The 18,274-nt window shown below is 38.0% G+C and overlaps 3 gene segments (V, D, J or C); all 3 read right to left on the bottom strand.

Annotated features, from left to right (window-relative positions):
* Window positions 1–1,581: 1,581 nt before the first annotated feature.
* LOC132893987 (T cell receptor alpha variable 9-2-like) lies at window positions 1,582–2,557 on the bottom strand. The segment is given in 1 exon segment: window positions 1,582–2,557. A coding segment is annotated over 1 exon segment (345 nt).
* Window positions 2,558–3,487: 930 nt separating this feature from the next.
* LOC132893986 (T cell receptor beta variable 30-like) lies at window positions 3,488–4,881 on the bottom strand. The segment is given in 2 exon segments: window positions 3,488–4,695; window positions 4,783–4,881. Coding segments are annotated over 2 exon segments (480 nt in total).
* Window positions 4,882–15,436: 10,555 nt separating this feature from the next.
* Window positions 15,437–16,004, bottom strand: LOC132893678 (T cell receptor beta variable 30-like). The segment is given in 2 exon segments: window positions 15,437–15,828; window positions 15,916–16,004. Coding segments are annotated over 2 exon segments (456 nt in total).
* Window positions 16,005–18,274: the final 2,270 nt, after the last annotated feature.

Raw genomic sequence — 18,274 nt, 5'->3', positions numbered from 1 at the left:
AGTACAGGTTTGGAATACCTGTAGCAGTTATAGAGCAGGTGACCTTCATCGATGATCCTTTGGACAGAACCAGGTCCCTTGGGTCCTGTTGGACCTGTATGAGCTGCATACCTGTGGATACAAAAAAATGTCTAAGTAATTAGCTTGATATCGCTGTTCTAAAAGTCCTCAGTAATGCTGAATTAATCACATTGTTAGCTTACATATAGTTGAAAGCCAGTGTACTATCAGAATAAAAAGAGCTAAATGCAAATGCATCATGATTATTAGGACAACATGCAGTAGCCGTTGTAGTAACTCGGGCTCTGTGCTGAAACAGGCTGTTACTGAGCAATGGGGTGGGACCCTGTGCGAGTTCACCCTGCGTCACAGCTGGAATTTATCTCAGATGATTCTTATTTGTTTGTTTATTTATTTGTTTGATTGTTTCAAAATGTCTGGAAGCCAGGATAGCACACACAGAAAAAGATAAACCTCTCCAGGCCATGAAATATCATATTTTCCCCACAAGGATTTAAAGCAAGACGGCCTTTCAATTTCATTAAATTAGTGAAATTTAGTTCCCGCTGAAATTTGGTCATCGTGATACATGTTTATTGTTGTAATATCTTCCAAAAAAAAAACCCAGGCCATTCTGTGGCTGGAAAGTTATTTAATTTGAGGGGATTCCATCACAAATAATGTACCTGAAATCGCTCGCACAGTCAAGCAGACAGAGGAAGTCCGTGTGCGCATGCGCAGGTTTACTTGCTTCTTCTTCTTCTTCTTCTTTTGGGTTTTACAGTAGCTGGTGTCCAATGTTGCATTACTGCCATCTACAGGTTTAGCTTTGACCGTGCACTGACCGTTCCATCATTCTGTCGCTAAATGAACAGCTGATCACACCGAGGTGCTCGCTGACCGCCCATATTTATTAGCTTGGTCTTGCGTTTCCTTTCTTTCACATATAACATATCATCTTTTCTTCTCGCTTTCCTTTATTGTTGTCTTTCACATTTCATTCGCACAATCACATCCTCCATTTTTCTCTCCTGTTTCAAATTTGTATCCCACAATGCCTTGCGTAAATGGGGAAAGCCCACCACGGGATGCATGATGTACTATCTTGTATTGGGTCATGGTGAAGCAGGAAAAAATAACAGAGAATTTAGGGCCGCATGGCTCTAAATTCATTAATTGTTCTATTCAAAAAAACTAATAAAATTGGAAGTCTGCGATTTGAATTCAGTGCCTTTCAGTCCATGAATCAAAAATAATTGGGTGTCAGGGAAAATTGTTTATAGGACCTAAACTTGAAAAGTCTGAAAGACAGTCTACCTTTAATCCGATATAAAGATTTAATTTTATGATCAATTAATCTGAGGACTGCTTTGGATCATTTTCTTTTTAAAAATCCAACAGTGTTCCAGCTTTCGGCTCCAAAAACACAGTGACCCATTTTGTTTCATCATAATCTAGTACCTAATAACGCTGATGATACTTTAATAAAAATAATGCAAAAATTTTTTTTTTTTTATTTAGTTTATTATGGTATTGGACAAGCAAGTAATTCTGGTGGGGATTGTTTATTTTATGTGTTTGACAGAAACATATATTCTTAGCCATTTATAGCCAAGGACAAACTTGTGTAATTTTAATATTAAGAAACTTTTTTAAAAATTCACATTAATTGGAGGAAAATGCAGATAGCAAAAACTTTTTTCAGTATCGCAAATGTGAATTCACAGATCAGCTAGGCTTCTATCCATTAAGGCCATGAGCTGATCAACAATGTAAAACAGGATATTAAACATAAAACATATTTGAGCATAAAACCCAAGCTTAAGAAGATGTTGTGGTTTTTGTACAGCTCTGTGATGACACTGTGATGCTGTGGGGACTGGCTGCACAGTACCACACTGCAGATCCGATCTCACTCACTCCATCAGACTCCAGAATGATCTGAAGCTGTTCAGGTCTGTGAGATTTAAACTGACCCTCACTGGCAGGATTCACTGAACCAGTAGCTCGAGAGGTGAAGACCAGTGTGAAACCTGCTGTTTCATTCCAGTGGTACCAGTACAGGTTTGGAGTACCTGTAGCAGTTATAGAGCAGGTGACCTTCATCGATGATCCTTTGGACAGAACCAAGTCCCTTGGGTCCTGTTGGACCTGTATGACCTGCATGACTGTGAATAAAAAAAAAATGTAATTAGTTTGATATCGCTGTTCTAAAAGTTCTCAGTAATGCTGAATTAATCACATTGTTAGCTTATAGATAGTTGAAAGCCAGTGTACTGTCAGAATAAAAAGAGCTAAATGCAAATGCATCATGATCATTAGGACACCATGCAGTAGCAGTTGTAGTAACTCGGGCTCTGTGCTGAAACAGGCTGTTACTGAGCAATGGGGTGGGACCCTGTGTGAGTTCACCCTGCGTCACAGCTGGAGAATTACATACGCAGGGGTTTATCTCAGGTGATGTTTTTCTCTCGTTTCAAAGTGTCTGGAAGTCATAACAGGATATTATCACCCATAGAACTCTCTCTCTCTCTCTCTCTCTCTCTCGCTCCATGTCACTACAGTGAATATAAAAGTCGACACACATCTATTAATTTTGCAGCTTCTCATGATGTAAAAAATGAAACCAACATCAATCATATCAGATTATTTTTCACCTTTAATGTGATATAGCAGCTAACAAAATTCAACTGAAATACAAATATAATTTTGGGGGGAAAAAAGAAATAACTTACAATAACTGTTTTTCGTAAGTGTGCACACCCCTGAAGTAATACTTGGTTAAAGCACCTTTTGCGAACAATACAGCACTCTGCCTTGTTTGGTTAAGAGTCTACCAACTTAATCATCATGATTTGGCAAATTTATTTCACTCTTCCTTGCAAAAATGCTCCATATGTATCAAAGTGTGAGAAGATCTCGTATGCACAGGCTTCTTCAAGTCCTTCCACATGTTATCTGTTGGATTTTGATCAGGGATCTGACTGGAAGATTCCAAAATGTTGATCTTCTTTTGAAGCCATTCCTTTGCTGACTTGGATTCATGCTTGGGTCGATATCATGCTGGAAAATGAATTTGTTTCATCTTCAGCTCTCTAACAGACGCTGGATGGTTTGTTCTGTTTTGTTTTGCCAAGATAGATTGGTATTTGGAGTGAACCATGATTCCTCTACATTGATTCAAGCCCCATTCTCAGCTGAAGTGAAGCAGCCCCACAGCATGATGCTGCCACCACCATGCTTCACCATGGAAATGGTGTTCTTTGAGTGGTGAGTTGTCTTGTGTGTTTTTTTCCCCCTCAAAAATATCAGAATTATGCCTACAACATTCTACCTTGGTCTTATCAGACCATAGCACATTTTGCCATATGGCTGCCACTACCATCCTTCACCATGGAAATGGTGTTCTTTGGGTGATGAATTGTCTTGTGTGTTTTGTCCCCCCCCCCCCCCCCAAAAAAAAAAAAAACATCAGAATTATGCCTACTACATTCTACCTCTTATCAGACCATAGCACATTTTGCCATATGGCTTTGGGTGATTTAGGCAGACTTGGGTGCTTTCCTTTATTGTGAGAAACAGCGTCAGTCGAGCCACCCTACTCCATAGCCTAGATATGTGAAGAATACATGAGATCGTTGTCACATGAAGAGATAGAGAAGTACTAGCAATATATTCCTCCACCTCTTTTAACATTGCCAAGCTCTCTTGGCAGCGTCCCCGATAGGTTTTTGTCTTGTCTTTTCATCAATTTTAGAGGGAGGTCCTGTTCTTGATAATGTGACTGTGGTGCTCCATTTTCTCCACTTCTTGATGATGGCCTTCATTCAGTTCCATGGTGCTGGAAATTTTTTGTACTCCTCTCCTGTGTCATACCTTTCAACAATTTGAAGCTGTTTAGCATCCTGCTGGTTCTGCAGCTGATGCTTCTGTACCTCTTCCCTGATGGTAGGAGGGAGATGATGTGGTGGTAAGGGTCCTTAATGATGGAGATAGCCCTGCAGGTGGAGCACTTCTGGTAGATCTCCATCAGGTAAGGGAGAGGGGCACGAATGATCCAATGATCCTGCTGGCTGTCTTCACTATCCTTTTTATACTTTAAAACAATAATGCAAATATTATTTATTATATTCTTTATTGTTTAATTGAACAAGCAAGTAATTCTAGTGGGGATTGTTTGTTTTATGTGCTTGACAGAAGAAAAAAATTCTTAGCCATTTATAGCCAAGGACAAACTTGTGGAATTTTAACTTTAGAGATCAGTCAGGCTTCTATCAGTTCAGGCCATGTGCTGATAACCAAAGTAAAATGGAGGATAAAATTGTATATTTGAGCATAAAACCCAGGCTGAAGAAGATGTTGTGGTTTTTGTACAGCTCTGTGATGACACTGTGATGCTGTGGGGTCTGGCTGCACAGTACCACACTGCAGATCCGATCTCACTCACTCCATCAGACTCCAGAATGATCTGAAGGTCTTTTGGTCTCTGAGATTTAAACTGACCCTCACTGGCAGGATTCACTGAACCAGTGGCTCGAGAGGTGAAGACCAGTGTGAAACCTGCTGTTTCATTCCAGTGGTACCAGTACAGCATTGGAGTACTCGTGCCGGTTATAGAGCAGGTGACCTTCAGCGGTGATCCTTTGGACAGAACCAGGTCCCTTGGGTCCTGTTGAACCTGTATGAGCTGCATGACTGTGAAAAAAAAAGAAATTTAATTAGTTTGATATTGCTGTTCTAAAAGTTCTCAGTAATGCTGAATTAATCACATTGTTAGCTTACATATAGTTGAAAGCCAGTTTACTGTCAGAATAAAAAGAGCTAAATGCAAATGCATCATGATCATTAGGACACCATGCAGTAGCAGTTGTAGTAACTCGGGCTCTGTGCTGAAACAGGCTGTTACTGAGCAATGGGGTGGGACCCTGTGCGAGTTCACCCTGCGTCACAGCTGGAGAATTACATACGCAGGGGTTTATCTCAGGTGATGTTTTTCTCTTGTTTCAAAGTGTCTGGAAGTCATGACAGGATATTATCGCCCATAGAACACATACTCTCTCTCTCTCTCTCTCTCTCTCTATCTCTCTCTCTCTCTCTCGCTCCATGTCACTACAGTGAATATAAAAGTCGACACACATCTATTAATTTTGCAGCTTCTCATGATGTAAAAAATGAAACCAACATCAATCATATCAGATTATTTTTCACCTTTAATGTGATATAGCAGCTAACAAAAGTCAACTGAAATACAAATAGAATTTTTTTGAAAAAAAGAAAAAACTTTTAATAACTGTTTTGCATAAGTGTGCACACCCCTGAAGTAATACTTGGTTAAAGCACCTTTAGCTTACAATACAGCACTCTGCCTTGTTTGGTTAAGAGTCTACCAACTTAATCATCATGATTTGGCAAATTTATTTCACTCTGCCTTGGAAAAATGCTCCATATGTATCAAAGTGTGAGAAGATCTTGTGTGCCCAGCCTTCTTCAAGTCCTTCCACATGTTATCAATTGGATTTTGCTCAGGGATCTGACTAGAACATTCCAAAATATGGATCTTCTTCTTTTGAAGCCATTCCTTTGCTGACTTGCATTCATGCTTGGGTCGATATCATGCTGGAAAATGAATTTGTTTCATCTTCAGCTCTCTAACAGAGGCTGCCTGTTTTGTTTTGTTTTGCCAAGACAGATTGGTATTTGAAGCAAACCATGATTCCTGTATGTTGATTAAAGTCCCAATCTCAGCTGAAGTGAAGCAACCCCACAGCATGATGCTGCCACCACTATGCTTCACCATGTAAATGGTGTCCTTGGGTGATGAGTTGTCTTGTGTGTTTTGTCCCCCCCCCAAAAAAAAAAAAAAAATCAGACCATAGCACATTTTGCCATATGGCTTTGGGTGATTTAGGCAGGCTTGGGTGCTTTCCTTTATTGTGAGAAACAGCGTCAGTCGAGCCACCCTACTCCATAGCCTAGATATGTGAAGAATACATGAGATCGTTCTCACATGAAGAGATAGAGAAGTACTAGCAATATATTCCTCCATCTCTTTTAACATTGCCAAGCTCTCTTGGCAGAGTCCCCGATAGGTTTTTGTCTTGTCTTTTCATCAATTTTAGAGGGAGGTTCTGTTCTTGATAATGTGACTGTGGTGCTCAGTTTTCTCCACTTCTTAATGATGGCCTTCATTCCGTTCCATGGTACTGGAATTTTTTTTTGTACTCCTCTCTAGTGTCATACCTTTCAACAATGAGATCCTGTCCAGATTTTGTAAGTTCTTTGTAAATCCTGGCTCCAGCAGTCAAATGAAACAAAGAATATGTCAAGAAAATCTTACAGAAACAACTGATCTTGATCTGGAGTTCATCAGAATCCCTTCATTGATCACAGGTTGATGATAATTACTTTTGAACATGAGTTTGAATGTGATTGGTGATTTCTGAGGACAGTCACATGTCCCATTAGAAAAAAAAGGTGTGCACACTTATGCATCCAGGTTATTGTATTTTCATGTCATCTCATTATCTCTAGCCGCTTTATCCTGTTCTACAGGGTCGCAGGCAAGCTGGAGCCTATCCCAGCTGACTACGGGCGAAAGGCGGGGTACACCCTGGACAAGTCGCCAGGTCATCACAGGGCTGACACATAGACACAGACAACCATTCACACTCACATTCACACCTACGCTCAATTTAGAGTCACCAGTTAACCTAACCTGCATGTCTTATTGTATTTTTATTCCTATTATTTTTCTCCTAAAACATTTCTTACTTGAATACTGTTTATTGCTGTATCACACTTGAGGTAGAAAAAGATCTGACATGATTTTTTTTTTTTTATATTCAAAAAACCTCCAATTTTAACAGGGTGTGTGTAAACTTTTTATATCCACTCAACATAGTGTATAGGACTTTCCCCACAAGGATGCACTCTGGTTTTACTTAACGGTGTGATTCTGTGGTTGATGAATCTGAAGGCCTGATTTCAATCATTTTCTTGCTTAAAAATTTTTTCTCTGAAATAATCTTGTGCTTGACAGCATCTATGATACCGTAAACAACAATACAAATATTCATTATTATTTTCTTTATTGTTTTAGTGCATAAGCAAGAAATTGAGAAACTTTAAGAAACAATAAAAAAGATTAATTGGGAAAAAATGCAGATGACACTAACTTTGTATATTTCAATCAAACAAACATGACTTTATAGATCAAAAAACCTCTATCAGTTAAAGTATTGTACTGATGAACAATTTAAAAAGGTACATAATACTGTGTATTTGAGCATAAAACCCAAGCTTTAGAAGATGTTGTGGTTTTTGTACAGCTCTGTGATGACACTGTGATGCTGTGGGGACTGGCTGCACAGTACCACACTGCAGATCCGATCTCACTCACTCCATCAGACTCCAGAATGATCTGAAGGTCTTTTGGTCTCTGAGATTTAAACTGACCCTCACTGGCAGGATTCACTGAACCAGTGGCTCGAGAGGTGAAGACCAGTGTGAAACCTGCTGTTTCATTCCAGTGGTACCAGTACAGGTCTGGATTACTCATGCCGGTTATAGAGCAGGTGACCTTCAGCTTTGATCCTTTGGACAGAACCAGGTCCCTTGGGTCCTGTTGGACCTGTATGAGCTGCATACCTGTGGATACAAAAAAAGGTCATTAACTTGATATTGCTGTTCTAAAAGTCCTCAGTAATGCTGAATTAATCACATTGTTAGCTTACAGATAGTTGAAAGCCAGTGTACTATCAGAATAAAAAGAGCTAAATGCAAATGCATCATGATCATTAGGACAACATGCAGTAGCAGTTGTAGTAACTCGGGTTCTGTGCTGAAACAGGCTGTTACTGAGCAATGGGGTGGGACCCTGTGCGAGTTCACCCTGCGTCACAGCTGGAATTTATCTCAGGTGATGTTTGTTTGTTTGTTTGTTTGTTTGTTTGTTTGTTTGTTTGTTTGTTTGTTTGTTTCAAAGTATCTGCAAGCCAGGATAGCACTCACAGAAAAAGAAACACCTCTCCAGGCCACTCAACTTCATATTTTCCCCACAAAGATTTAAAGCTAGACGGCCTTTTGATTTCATAAAATCTGTGAAATTTAATTCCCTCTGAAATTTGGTCATTGTGTTACATGTTTATTTTTGTAATATCTTAAAAAAAAACAGACCGTTCTGTGGCTGGAAAGTTATTTAATTTGAGGGGATTCCATCACAAAAAATGTACATGAAATCACTTGCTTCGCACAGTCAGGCAGACAGAGGAAGTCCGTGTGCGCATACGCAGGTTTACCTGCTTCTTCTTCTTTTGGGTTTCACAGCAGCTGGTATCCAGTGTCACATTACTGCCATCTACAGGTTTACCTTTGACCGTGCACCAACAGTTACATCATTCTGTCGCTAAATGAACAGCTGATCACACTGAGGTGCTCGCTGACCGCCGATATTTATTAGTTTGGTCTTGCATTTCCTTTCCTTTGCATGTAACATAACGTCTTTTCTTCTCACTTTCCGTTACTGTAGTCTGTCTTTCATCTTTCATTCGCATTTTTCCATTTTTCTCTCCTGTTTCAAATTTATATCCCACAATGCCTTGCGTGAAAGGGGAAAGCCCAGCATGTGGGATGCATGATGTAGTATCTTGAATTGGGTCATGGTGAAGCAGGAAAAAATAGAGAATTTAGGGCCATGTGGCTCTAAATTCATTAATTGTTCGATTAAAAAAAACTAATAAAATTGGAAGTCTGTGATTCGAATTCAGTAGCTTTCGGTCCTCTAAACAAAACTAATTGTGTGTCAGGGAAATTTGTTTTGACAATCTACACTTGAAAATCTGAAAGGCAGTCTACCTTTAATCGAAAAATTTCATTTTATGATCAATTAATCTGAGGATTGCTTTGGATCATTTTCTTGTTCACTGCAAAAAATGATATTTTAGCAAGTGAAAATATATTGAAAATAGTTGAAAGGATCTAGCATTTCCTATTAGAAGAATACAAGACACCAATTCTGAGATTATTAAACCTAGTTCTAGATTGCAACCAGTTTATTCTAGGATGTCTTATCAAGTAAAAATATCTGTCCATGCAGCAAGATAATTTCACTCGTATTAATTCATTTTCTCCTCAAATTCAGTTTTCAATTTTTGCAGTGTTAGAAATCAAACAATGTTTTAACTTTAGGCTCCGAGAACACAGTGAGACATTTTGCTCCATTTTAATCTAGTACCTAATAAAGTTTATGACACTTCAGATTTTTATTTGTTATTATTCTTCCAGTTTGTGGGAAGAAGCTGTTTAGCATCCTGCTGGTTCTGCAGCTGATGCTTCTGTACCTCTTCCCTGATGGTAGGAGGGAGATGATGTGGTGGTAAGGGTCCTTAATGATGGAGATAGCCCTGCAGGTGGAGCACTTCTGGTAGATCTCCATCAGGGAAGGGAGAGGGGCACAAATGATCCAATGATCCTGCTGGCTGTCTTCACTATCCTTTTTATACTTAAAACAATAATGTATGAATGAATTAATGAATTTATTTATTTCGAACATGTATAAAAATGTATGTAACTATTTGTACATACAAAAGAAAGAAAATGAAAAAAGTGACAAAAAAAGAATAAATAAAATAACATAAAGAGCTAAGACATTACAATACACCGCACATTGTTCGAAATAGGAGTGGGAAGAAGTACAATACTTTTTTTTTTTAATTTCCCACCCCTTTTTAACTACCCCGAAATCCAAACTACATTAATACACCTATAAAATATATACCATATATACACTTCATGATTATCCATATAAATATATAATTACAAAAATAAATATATACTACATACCATATCCATATATATATATATATATATATATATATATATATATATATATATATATATACACACACATATATACATACACATATTATATATATACACACACATATATACACATATACATACATACATACACATCACATCACATCACACACATCACATTATCTCTAGCCGCTTTATCCTTCTACAGGGTCGCAGGCAAGCTGGAGCCTATCCCAGCTGACTACGGGCGAAAGGCGGGGTACACCCTGGACAAGTCGCCAGGTCATCACAGGGCTGACACATAGACAACCATTCACACTCACATTCACACCTACGGTCAATTTAGAGTCACCAGTTAACCTAACCTGCATGTCTTTGGACTGTGGGGGAAACCGGAGCACCCGGAGGAAACCCACGCGGACACGGGGAGAACATGCAAACTCCACACAGAAAGGCCCTCGCCGGCCCCAGGGCTCGAACCCAGGACCTTCTTGCTGTGAGGCGACAGCGCTAACCACTACACCACCGTGCCGCCCTATATAAATATATAATTACAAAAATATATATATACTTTATACCATATATACACTTCATAAATATCTATATAAATATATAATTACAAAATTAAATATCTACTACATACCTATCCCTGTAAATATGAAGATATCTACCCCCATAAATAAATATATACCATATACTAAGTTAGTTCTAATATAACAATCAACCCTATTCTATTTATCCCTCATCATCCTCCGTTAACATACTTCCTCTTCTATATACTTGTTTAAAAATATTTTTTGTACCTTTTTTTAAACAGATTTATATTTGCACTTTGTTTTATTTCTGTCTCCAGTCTGTTCCATAAAGTCACCCCACAGCTCGATACACACATGCTTTTCATATTTGTTCGAACCTTTGTTTTTTTAAAATTTAGGTCTCCCCTTAAATTATATTCCCCCTCTCTCTCACTAAACATTCCTTGTATATTTTTCGTCAATAGATTATTTCTTGCTTTGTACATTATTTGTGCTGTTCTGAATTTGACCAGATCCATAAATTTCAACATGTTTGATTTTATGAATAGTGGGTTTGTGTGATCTCTGTATCCTGTTTTGTTTATTGTCCTTATTGCTCTTTTCTGTATTGTACATATCGGCTGCAGAGTGGTTTTGTAGGTGTTTCCCCAGACTTCGACACAATAAGTCAGATATGGCAAAAATAATGAGTAATATAGAGTATGCAAAGATTTACAATCAAGAATATATTTTGTTTTCCACAGAATTGCCGAGCACTTTGCCAGTTTTGCTCGTACATATCCTACATGAGGTTTCCAGCAGACTTTATGATCCAAAATCACACCAAGAAATTTAATTTCCTGTACCATTTCTATCTTAGTATTGTCTATTATCAATTCTACATTACAATCTATTTTGTGTCTCCCAAACAACATAATCTTTGTTTTGCTTAGATTTAATGATAATTTATTTTTGTCAAACCATAGTTTTAGTTTATTTATTTCAGTTGTGATTATCTCTAAAGTCTGCTGCAAATTCTCACCGGAACAAAAAATATTGGTGTCATCTGCAAACAAAACAAATTTCAGTACTTGCGAAATTGTACATATGTCATTGATATATATTATGAATAATTTCGGACCTAATATTGACCCCTGTGGTACCCCGCATGTAATGTTCATGAAATCAGATTTATGGTCACTTATCTGCACAAACTGTTGCCTGTTTCTTAGATAGCTCGACAGCCAACTCCACCCAACTCCCCTAACACCACACTTTTCTAGTTTACTTAATAATATACTATGATCAATAGTATCAAATGCTTTTTTTAGGTCCACAAATACTCCAATTGCTATTTTTTTATTGTCTATACATTTTGTGATTTCCTCTATTAGTTCCATTAGTGCCATCGATGTTGATCTGTCCGTTCTGAATCCATATTGACTGTCTGTAAGTAGGTTGTGTTTTTCAATGAATTTGTCCAGTCTATCTGAAAAAAGTTGTTCGAGTATTTTGGAGAATTGGGGGAGTAAAGAAACAGGCCTGTAGTTTGTGAAATGGTGTCTATCTCCATTTTTAAACAATGGTATCACTATTGCAATTTTCATTTTGTCTGGAAATGTACCTGATTGAAAAGATAAATTGCAGATGTGGGTGAGTGGTTTCACAATTCCCTCAATAACTGTCTTTACTGTTAACATGTCTATATCATTCCAGTCTGCAGAAGTTTTGTTTTTACATTTTCTTACAATTTGGATAATTTCTTCCTCATCAGTTGCAGTTAGAAAAATTGTACTTGGATTTCTGTCCCCCATATCTTCTATGTCCCCACATTGTGTTGTCTCAGGTTCCTTTATTTTTGCCGCTAAATCTGGTCCCACATTTACAAAGAATTGATTAAAACCATTCACCACATCCTCCATATTATTTATGATCTTATCATTTTCAGTGTAATACTCTGGGTAATTTGTAGTTTTGGATCCATTCCTCACAATACCATTTAGTACAGTCCATATACCTTTAATATTGTTTTTGTTTTTCTCCACTAATTTATTATAATAGTCTTTCTTACATATCCTTATAATATTAGTTAATTTATTTTTATATTTTTTATATTTTTCCTCTGCCTCTATAGTTCGATGCTTTAAGAATTGTCTGTATAATATATTTTTCTTTTTGCAGGCATTTTGTAGCCCCTTGGTGACCCACGGACTATTTGTATATTTATGTAAATATTATTTATTATTTTCTTTATTGTTTTATTGAACAAGCAAGGCATTCTGGTGGGGATTGTTTGTTTTATGTGCTTGACAGAAGAAAAAAAATTCTTAGCCCTTTGTAGCCAAGGACAAACTTGTGTAATTTTAACTTCAGAGATCAGTCAGGCTTCTATCAGTTCAGGCCATGTGCTGATAACCAAAGTAAAATGGAGGATAAAATTGTATATTTGAGCATAAAACCCAAGCTTAAGAAGATGTTGTGGTTTTTGTACAGCTCTGTGATGACACTGTGATGCTGTGGGGACTGGCTGCACAGTACCACACTGCAGATCCGATCTCACTCACTCCATCAGACTCCAGAATGATCTGAAGCTGTTCAGGTCTGTGAGATTTAAACTGACCCTCACTGGCAGGATTCACTGAACCAGTAGCTGTAGAGATGAAGACCAGTGTGAACCCTGTTGTTTCATTCCAGTGGTACCAGTACAGGGTTGGAATACTTGTGGCAGTTATAGAGCAGGTGACCTTCAGCGATGATCCTTTGGACAGAACCAGGTCCCTTGGGTCCTGTTGAACCTGTATGAGCTGCATACCTGTGGATACAAAAAAAAATGTAATTAGCTTGATATTGTTGTTCTCAGTAATGCTGCATTAATCACATTATTAGCTTACATATAGTTGAAAGCCAGTGTACTATCAGAATAAAAAGAGCTAAATGCAAATGCATCATGATTATTAGGACAACATGCAGTAGCAGTTGTAGTAACTCGGACTCTGTGCTGAAACAGACTGTTACTGAGCAATGGGGTGGGACCCTGTGCGAGTTCACCCTGCGTCACAGCTGGAGAATTACATACGCTGGGGTTTATCTCAGGTGATGTTTTTCTCTCGTTTCAAAGTGTCTGGAAGTCATGACAGGATATTATCACCCATAGAATACTCTCTCTCTCTCTCTCTATGTCACTACAGTGAATATCAAAGTTGACACACATCTATTAATTTTGCATCTTTTCATGATGTAAAAAATGAACCAACATAAATCATATCAGATTATTTTGCACCTTTAATGTGATATAGCAGCTAACAAAATTCAACTGAAATACAAATAGAATTTTTTGGGGGAAAAGAAAAAAATTGACAGTAATTGTCATAAGTGTGCACACCCCTGAAGTAATACTTGGTTAAAGCACCTTTTGCGAACAATACAGCACTCTGCCTTGTTTGGTTAAGAGTCTACCAACTTAATCATCATGATTTGGCAAATTTATTTCACTCTTCCTTGCAAAAATGCTCCATATGGATTAAAGTGTGAGAAGATCTCATGTGCCCAGCCTTCTTCAAGTCCTTCCACATGTTATCGATTGGATTTTGATCAGGGTTCTGAATAGAACATTCCAAAATGTTGATCTTCTTTTGAAGCCATTCCTTTGCTGACTTGGATTCATGCATGGGTCGATATCATGCTGGAAAATGAATTTGTTTCATCTTCAGCTCTCTAACAGAGGCTGGCTGTTTTTTGTTTTGTTTTGTTTGCCAAGACAGATTGGTATTTGAAGTGAACCATGATTCCTCTATATTGAGTAAAGCCTCATTCTCAGCTGAAGTGAAGCAGCCCCAAAGCATGATGCTGCCACCACCATGCTTCACCATGGAAATGATGTTCTTTGGGTGGTGTGTTGTCTTGTGTGTTTTGTTTTTTTGTTTTGTTTTTTCCCCAAACATATCAGAATTATGCCGCCAGTATTCTACCTTGGTCTTATCAGACCATAGCACATTTTGCCATATGGCTTTGGGTGATTTAGGCAGGCTTGGGTGCTTTCCTTTATTGTGAGAAACAGCGTCAGTCTAGCCACCCTACTCCATAGCCTAGATATGTGAAGAATATATGAGATCGTTGTCACATGCAGAGAGACAGAAGTACTTGCAATATATTCCTGCACCTTTTTAAACATTGCCAAGCTCTCTTGGCAGCATCCCCAATAGGTTTTTGTCTTGTCATCAATTTTAGAGGGAGGTCCTGTTCTTGATAATGTGACTATGGTGCTCCATTTTCTCCACTTCTTGATGATGGCCTTCATTCCGTTCCATGGTGCTGGAAATTTTTTTTGTACTCTTCTCCTGTGTCATAACTTTCAACAATGAGATTCTTTGTAAATCCTGGCTCCAGCAGTCAAATGAAACAAAGAAGATGTCAAGAAAATCTGACAGAAACAGCTGATATTGATTTGGAGTTCAACAGAATCACTTAATTGATGACAGGTTGATGATAATTACTTTTGAACAGGAGTTTGAATGTGATTAGTGAATTCTGAGGACAGTCACATGTCCCATTATATAAAGGTGTGCACACTTATGCATCCAGGTAATTGGTATTTCTTTGAAAACATTTCTTTTTTTGTTTTGTACTTGAATTTCATTGATTGCTGTATCACATTTAAAGTAGAAAAATATCTGACATTATTTTCTACATTTAAAAAGCCGCCAATTTTAACAGAGGGTGTGTAAACTTTTTATATCCACTCAACGTAGTGTATAGGACTTTCCCCACAAGGATGCACTCTGGTTTTACTTAACGGTGTGATTCTGTGGTTGATGAATCTGAAGGCCTGCTTTGAATCATTTTCTTGCTTAAAAAGTTTTTCTCTGAAATAATCTTGTGCTTGACAGCGTGTGTTATCCTGTAAATACCAGTAATACAAATACTGATTATTATTTTCTTTAGTGTTTTATTGGACAAGCAAGAAATTGAGAAACTTTAAGAAACAATAAAAAAGATTAATTGGGAAAAAATGCAGATGACACTAACTTTGTATATTTCAATCAAACAAACATGACTTTATAGATCAAAAAACCTCTATCAGTTAAAGTATTGTACTGATGAACAATTTAAAAAGGTACATAATACTGTGTATTTGAGCATAAAACCCAAGCTTTAGAAGATGTTGTGGTTTTTGTACAGCTCTGTGATGACACTGTGATGCTGTGGGGACTGGCTGCACAGTACCACACTGCAGATCCGATCTCACTCACTCCATCAGACTCCAGAATGATCTGAAGCTGTTCAGGTCTGTGAGATTTAAACTGACCATAATTGGTAGGATTCACTGAATTAGTAGCTGTAGAGGTGAAGACCAGTGTGAACCCTGCTGTTTCATTCCAGTAGTACCAGTACAGGTTTGGACTACTTATGCCAGTTATAGAGCAGGTGACCTTCAGCTTTGATCCTTTGGACAGAATCAGGTCCTTTGTGTCCTGTTGGACCTGTATGAGCTGCATGGCTGTGAATCCAAAAAAAATGTAATTAGTTTGATATTGCTGTTCTAAAAGTTCTCAGTAATGCTGAATTAATCACACTATTAGCTTACATATAGTTGAAAGCCAGTGTACTGTCAGAATAAAAAGAGCTAAATGCAAATGCATCAAGATCATTAGGACAACATGCAGTAGCAGTTGTAGTAACTCGGGCTCTGTGCTGAAACAGGCTGTTACTGAGCAATGGGGTGGGACCCTGTGCGAGTTCACCCTGCGTCACAGCTGGAGAATTACAACCCCGATTCCAAAAAAGTTGGGACAAAGTACAAATTGTAAATAAAAACGGAATGCAATGATGTGGAAGTTTCAAAATTCCATATTTTATTCAGAATAGAACATAGATGACATATCAAATGTTTAAACTGAGAAAATGTATCATTTAAAGAGAAAAATTAGGTGATTATAAATTTCATGACAACACCACATCTCAAAAAAGTTGGGACAAGGCCATGTTTACCACTGTGAGACAGCCCCTTTTCTCTTCACAACAGTGTAAACGTCTGGGGACTGAGGAGACAAGTTGCTCAAGTTTAGGGATAGGAATATTAACCCATTCTTGTCTAATGTAGGATTCTAGTTGTTCAACTGTCTTAGGTCTTTTTTGTCGTATCTTCCGTTTTATGATGTGCCAAATGTTTTCTATGGGTGAAAGATCTGGACTGCAGGCTGGCCAGTTCAGTACCCGGACCCTTCTTCTACGCAGCCATGATGCTGTAATTGATGCAGTATGTGGTTTTGCATTGTCATGTTGGAAAATTCAAGGTCTTCCCTGAAAGAGACGTCATCTGGATGGGAGCATATGTTGCTCTAGAACCTGGATAGACCTTTCAGCATGGATGGTGTCTTTCCAGATGTGTAAGCTGCCCATGCCACACGCACTAATGCAACCCCATACCATCAGAGATGCAGGCTTCTGAACTGAGCGCTGATAACAACTTGGGTCGTCCTTCTCCTCTTTAGTCCGAATGACACGGCGTCCCTGATTTCCATAAAGAACTTCAAATTTTGATTCGTCTGACCACAGAACAGTTTTCCACTTTGCCACAGTCCATTTTAAATGAGCCTTGGCCCAGAGAAGACGTCTGCGCTTCTGGATCATGTTTAGATACGGCTTCTTCTTTGAACTATAGAGTTTTAGCTGGCAACGGCGGATGGCACGGTGAATTGTGTTCACAGATAATGTTCTCTGGAAATATTCCTGAGCCCATTTTGTGATTTCCAATACAGAAGCATGCCTGTATGTGATGCAGTGCCGTCTAAGGGCCCGAAGATCACAGGCACCCAGTATGGTTTTCCGGCCTTGACCCTTACGCACAGAGATTCTTCCAGATTCTCTGAATCTTTTGATGATATTATGCACTGTAGATGATGATATGTTCAACCTCTTTGCAATTTTACACTGTCGAACTCCTTTCTGATATTGCTCCACTATTTGTCGGCGCAGAATTAGGGGGATTGGTGATCCTCTTCCCATCTTTACTTCTAAGAGCCGCTGCCACTCCAAGATGCTCTTTTTATACCCAGTCATGTTAATGACATATTGCCAATTGACCTAATGAGTTGCAATTTGGTCCTCCAGCTGTTCCTTTTTTGTACCTTTAACTTTTCCAGCCTCTTATTGCCCCTGTCCCAACTTTTTTGAGATGTGTTGCTGTCATGAAATTTCAAATGAGCCAATATTTGGCATGAAATTTCAAAATGTCTCACTTTCGACATTTGATATGTTGTCTATGTTCTATTGTGAATACAATATCAGTTTTTGAGATTTGTAAATTATTATTGCATTCCGTTTTTATTTACAATTTGTACTTTGTCCCAACTTTTTTGGAATCGGGGTTGTACATACGCTGGGGTTTATCTTAGGTGATGTTTTTCTCTCGTTTCAAAGTGCCTGGAAACCTTGACAGGATATTATCACCCATAGAACGAACAAACACATACACACACACGTTTACTTAACACTGTGATTCTGTGGTTGATGAATCTGAAGGCCTGCTTTGAATTGTTTTCTTGCTGAAAAAGTTTTTCTCTGAAATAATCTCGTGCTTGACAGTATCTATGATACTGTAAACAACAATAATACAAATACTGATTATTATTTTCTTTATTGTTTTATTGGACAAGCAATTATTTAAGAAACTTTAAGAAACATAATGGGGAAAAAAGATAAATTGGAAAAAAATGCAGACAACCATAGCTTTTGAATATTTCAATCAAGCAAACATAACTTTATAGATCAATAAAACCACTACAAGTTAACATATTGTACTGATGAACTATTTAAAACAATATATAATACTGTATATTTGTGCATAAAACCCAGGCTGAAGATGATGTTGTGGTTTTTGTACAGCTCTGTGATGAAACTGTGATGCTGTGGGGACTGGCTGCACAGTACCACACTGCAGAGCC

This window comes from Neoarius graeffei, chromosome 11, assembly GCF_027579695.1.
Source record: "Neoarius graeffei isolate fNeoGra1 chromosome 11, fNeoGra1.pri, whole genome shotgun sequence".
In the NCBI taxonomy this organism is placed as follows: Eukaryota; Metazoa; Chordata; class Actinopteri; order Siluriformes; family Ariidae; genus Neoarius; species Neoarius graeffei.
The sequence above is the reverse complement of the archived record's forward strand: the minus strand, read 5'-3'. Positions and strand labels throughout refer to the sequence as shown.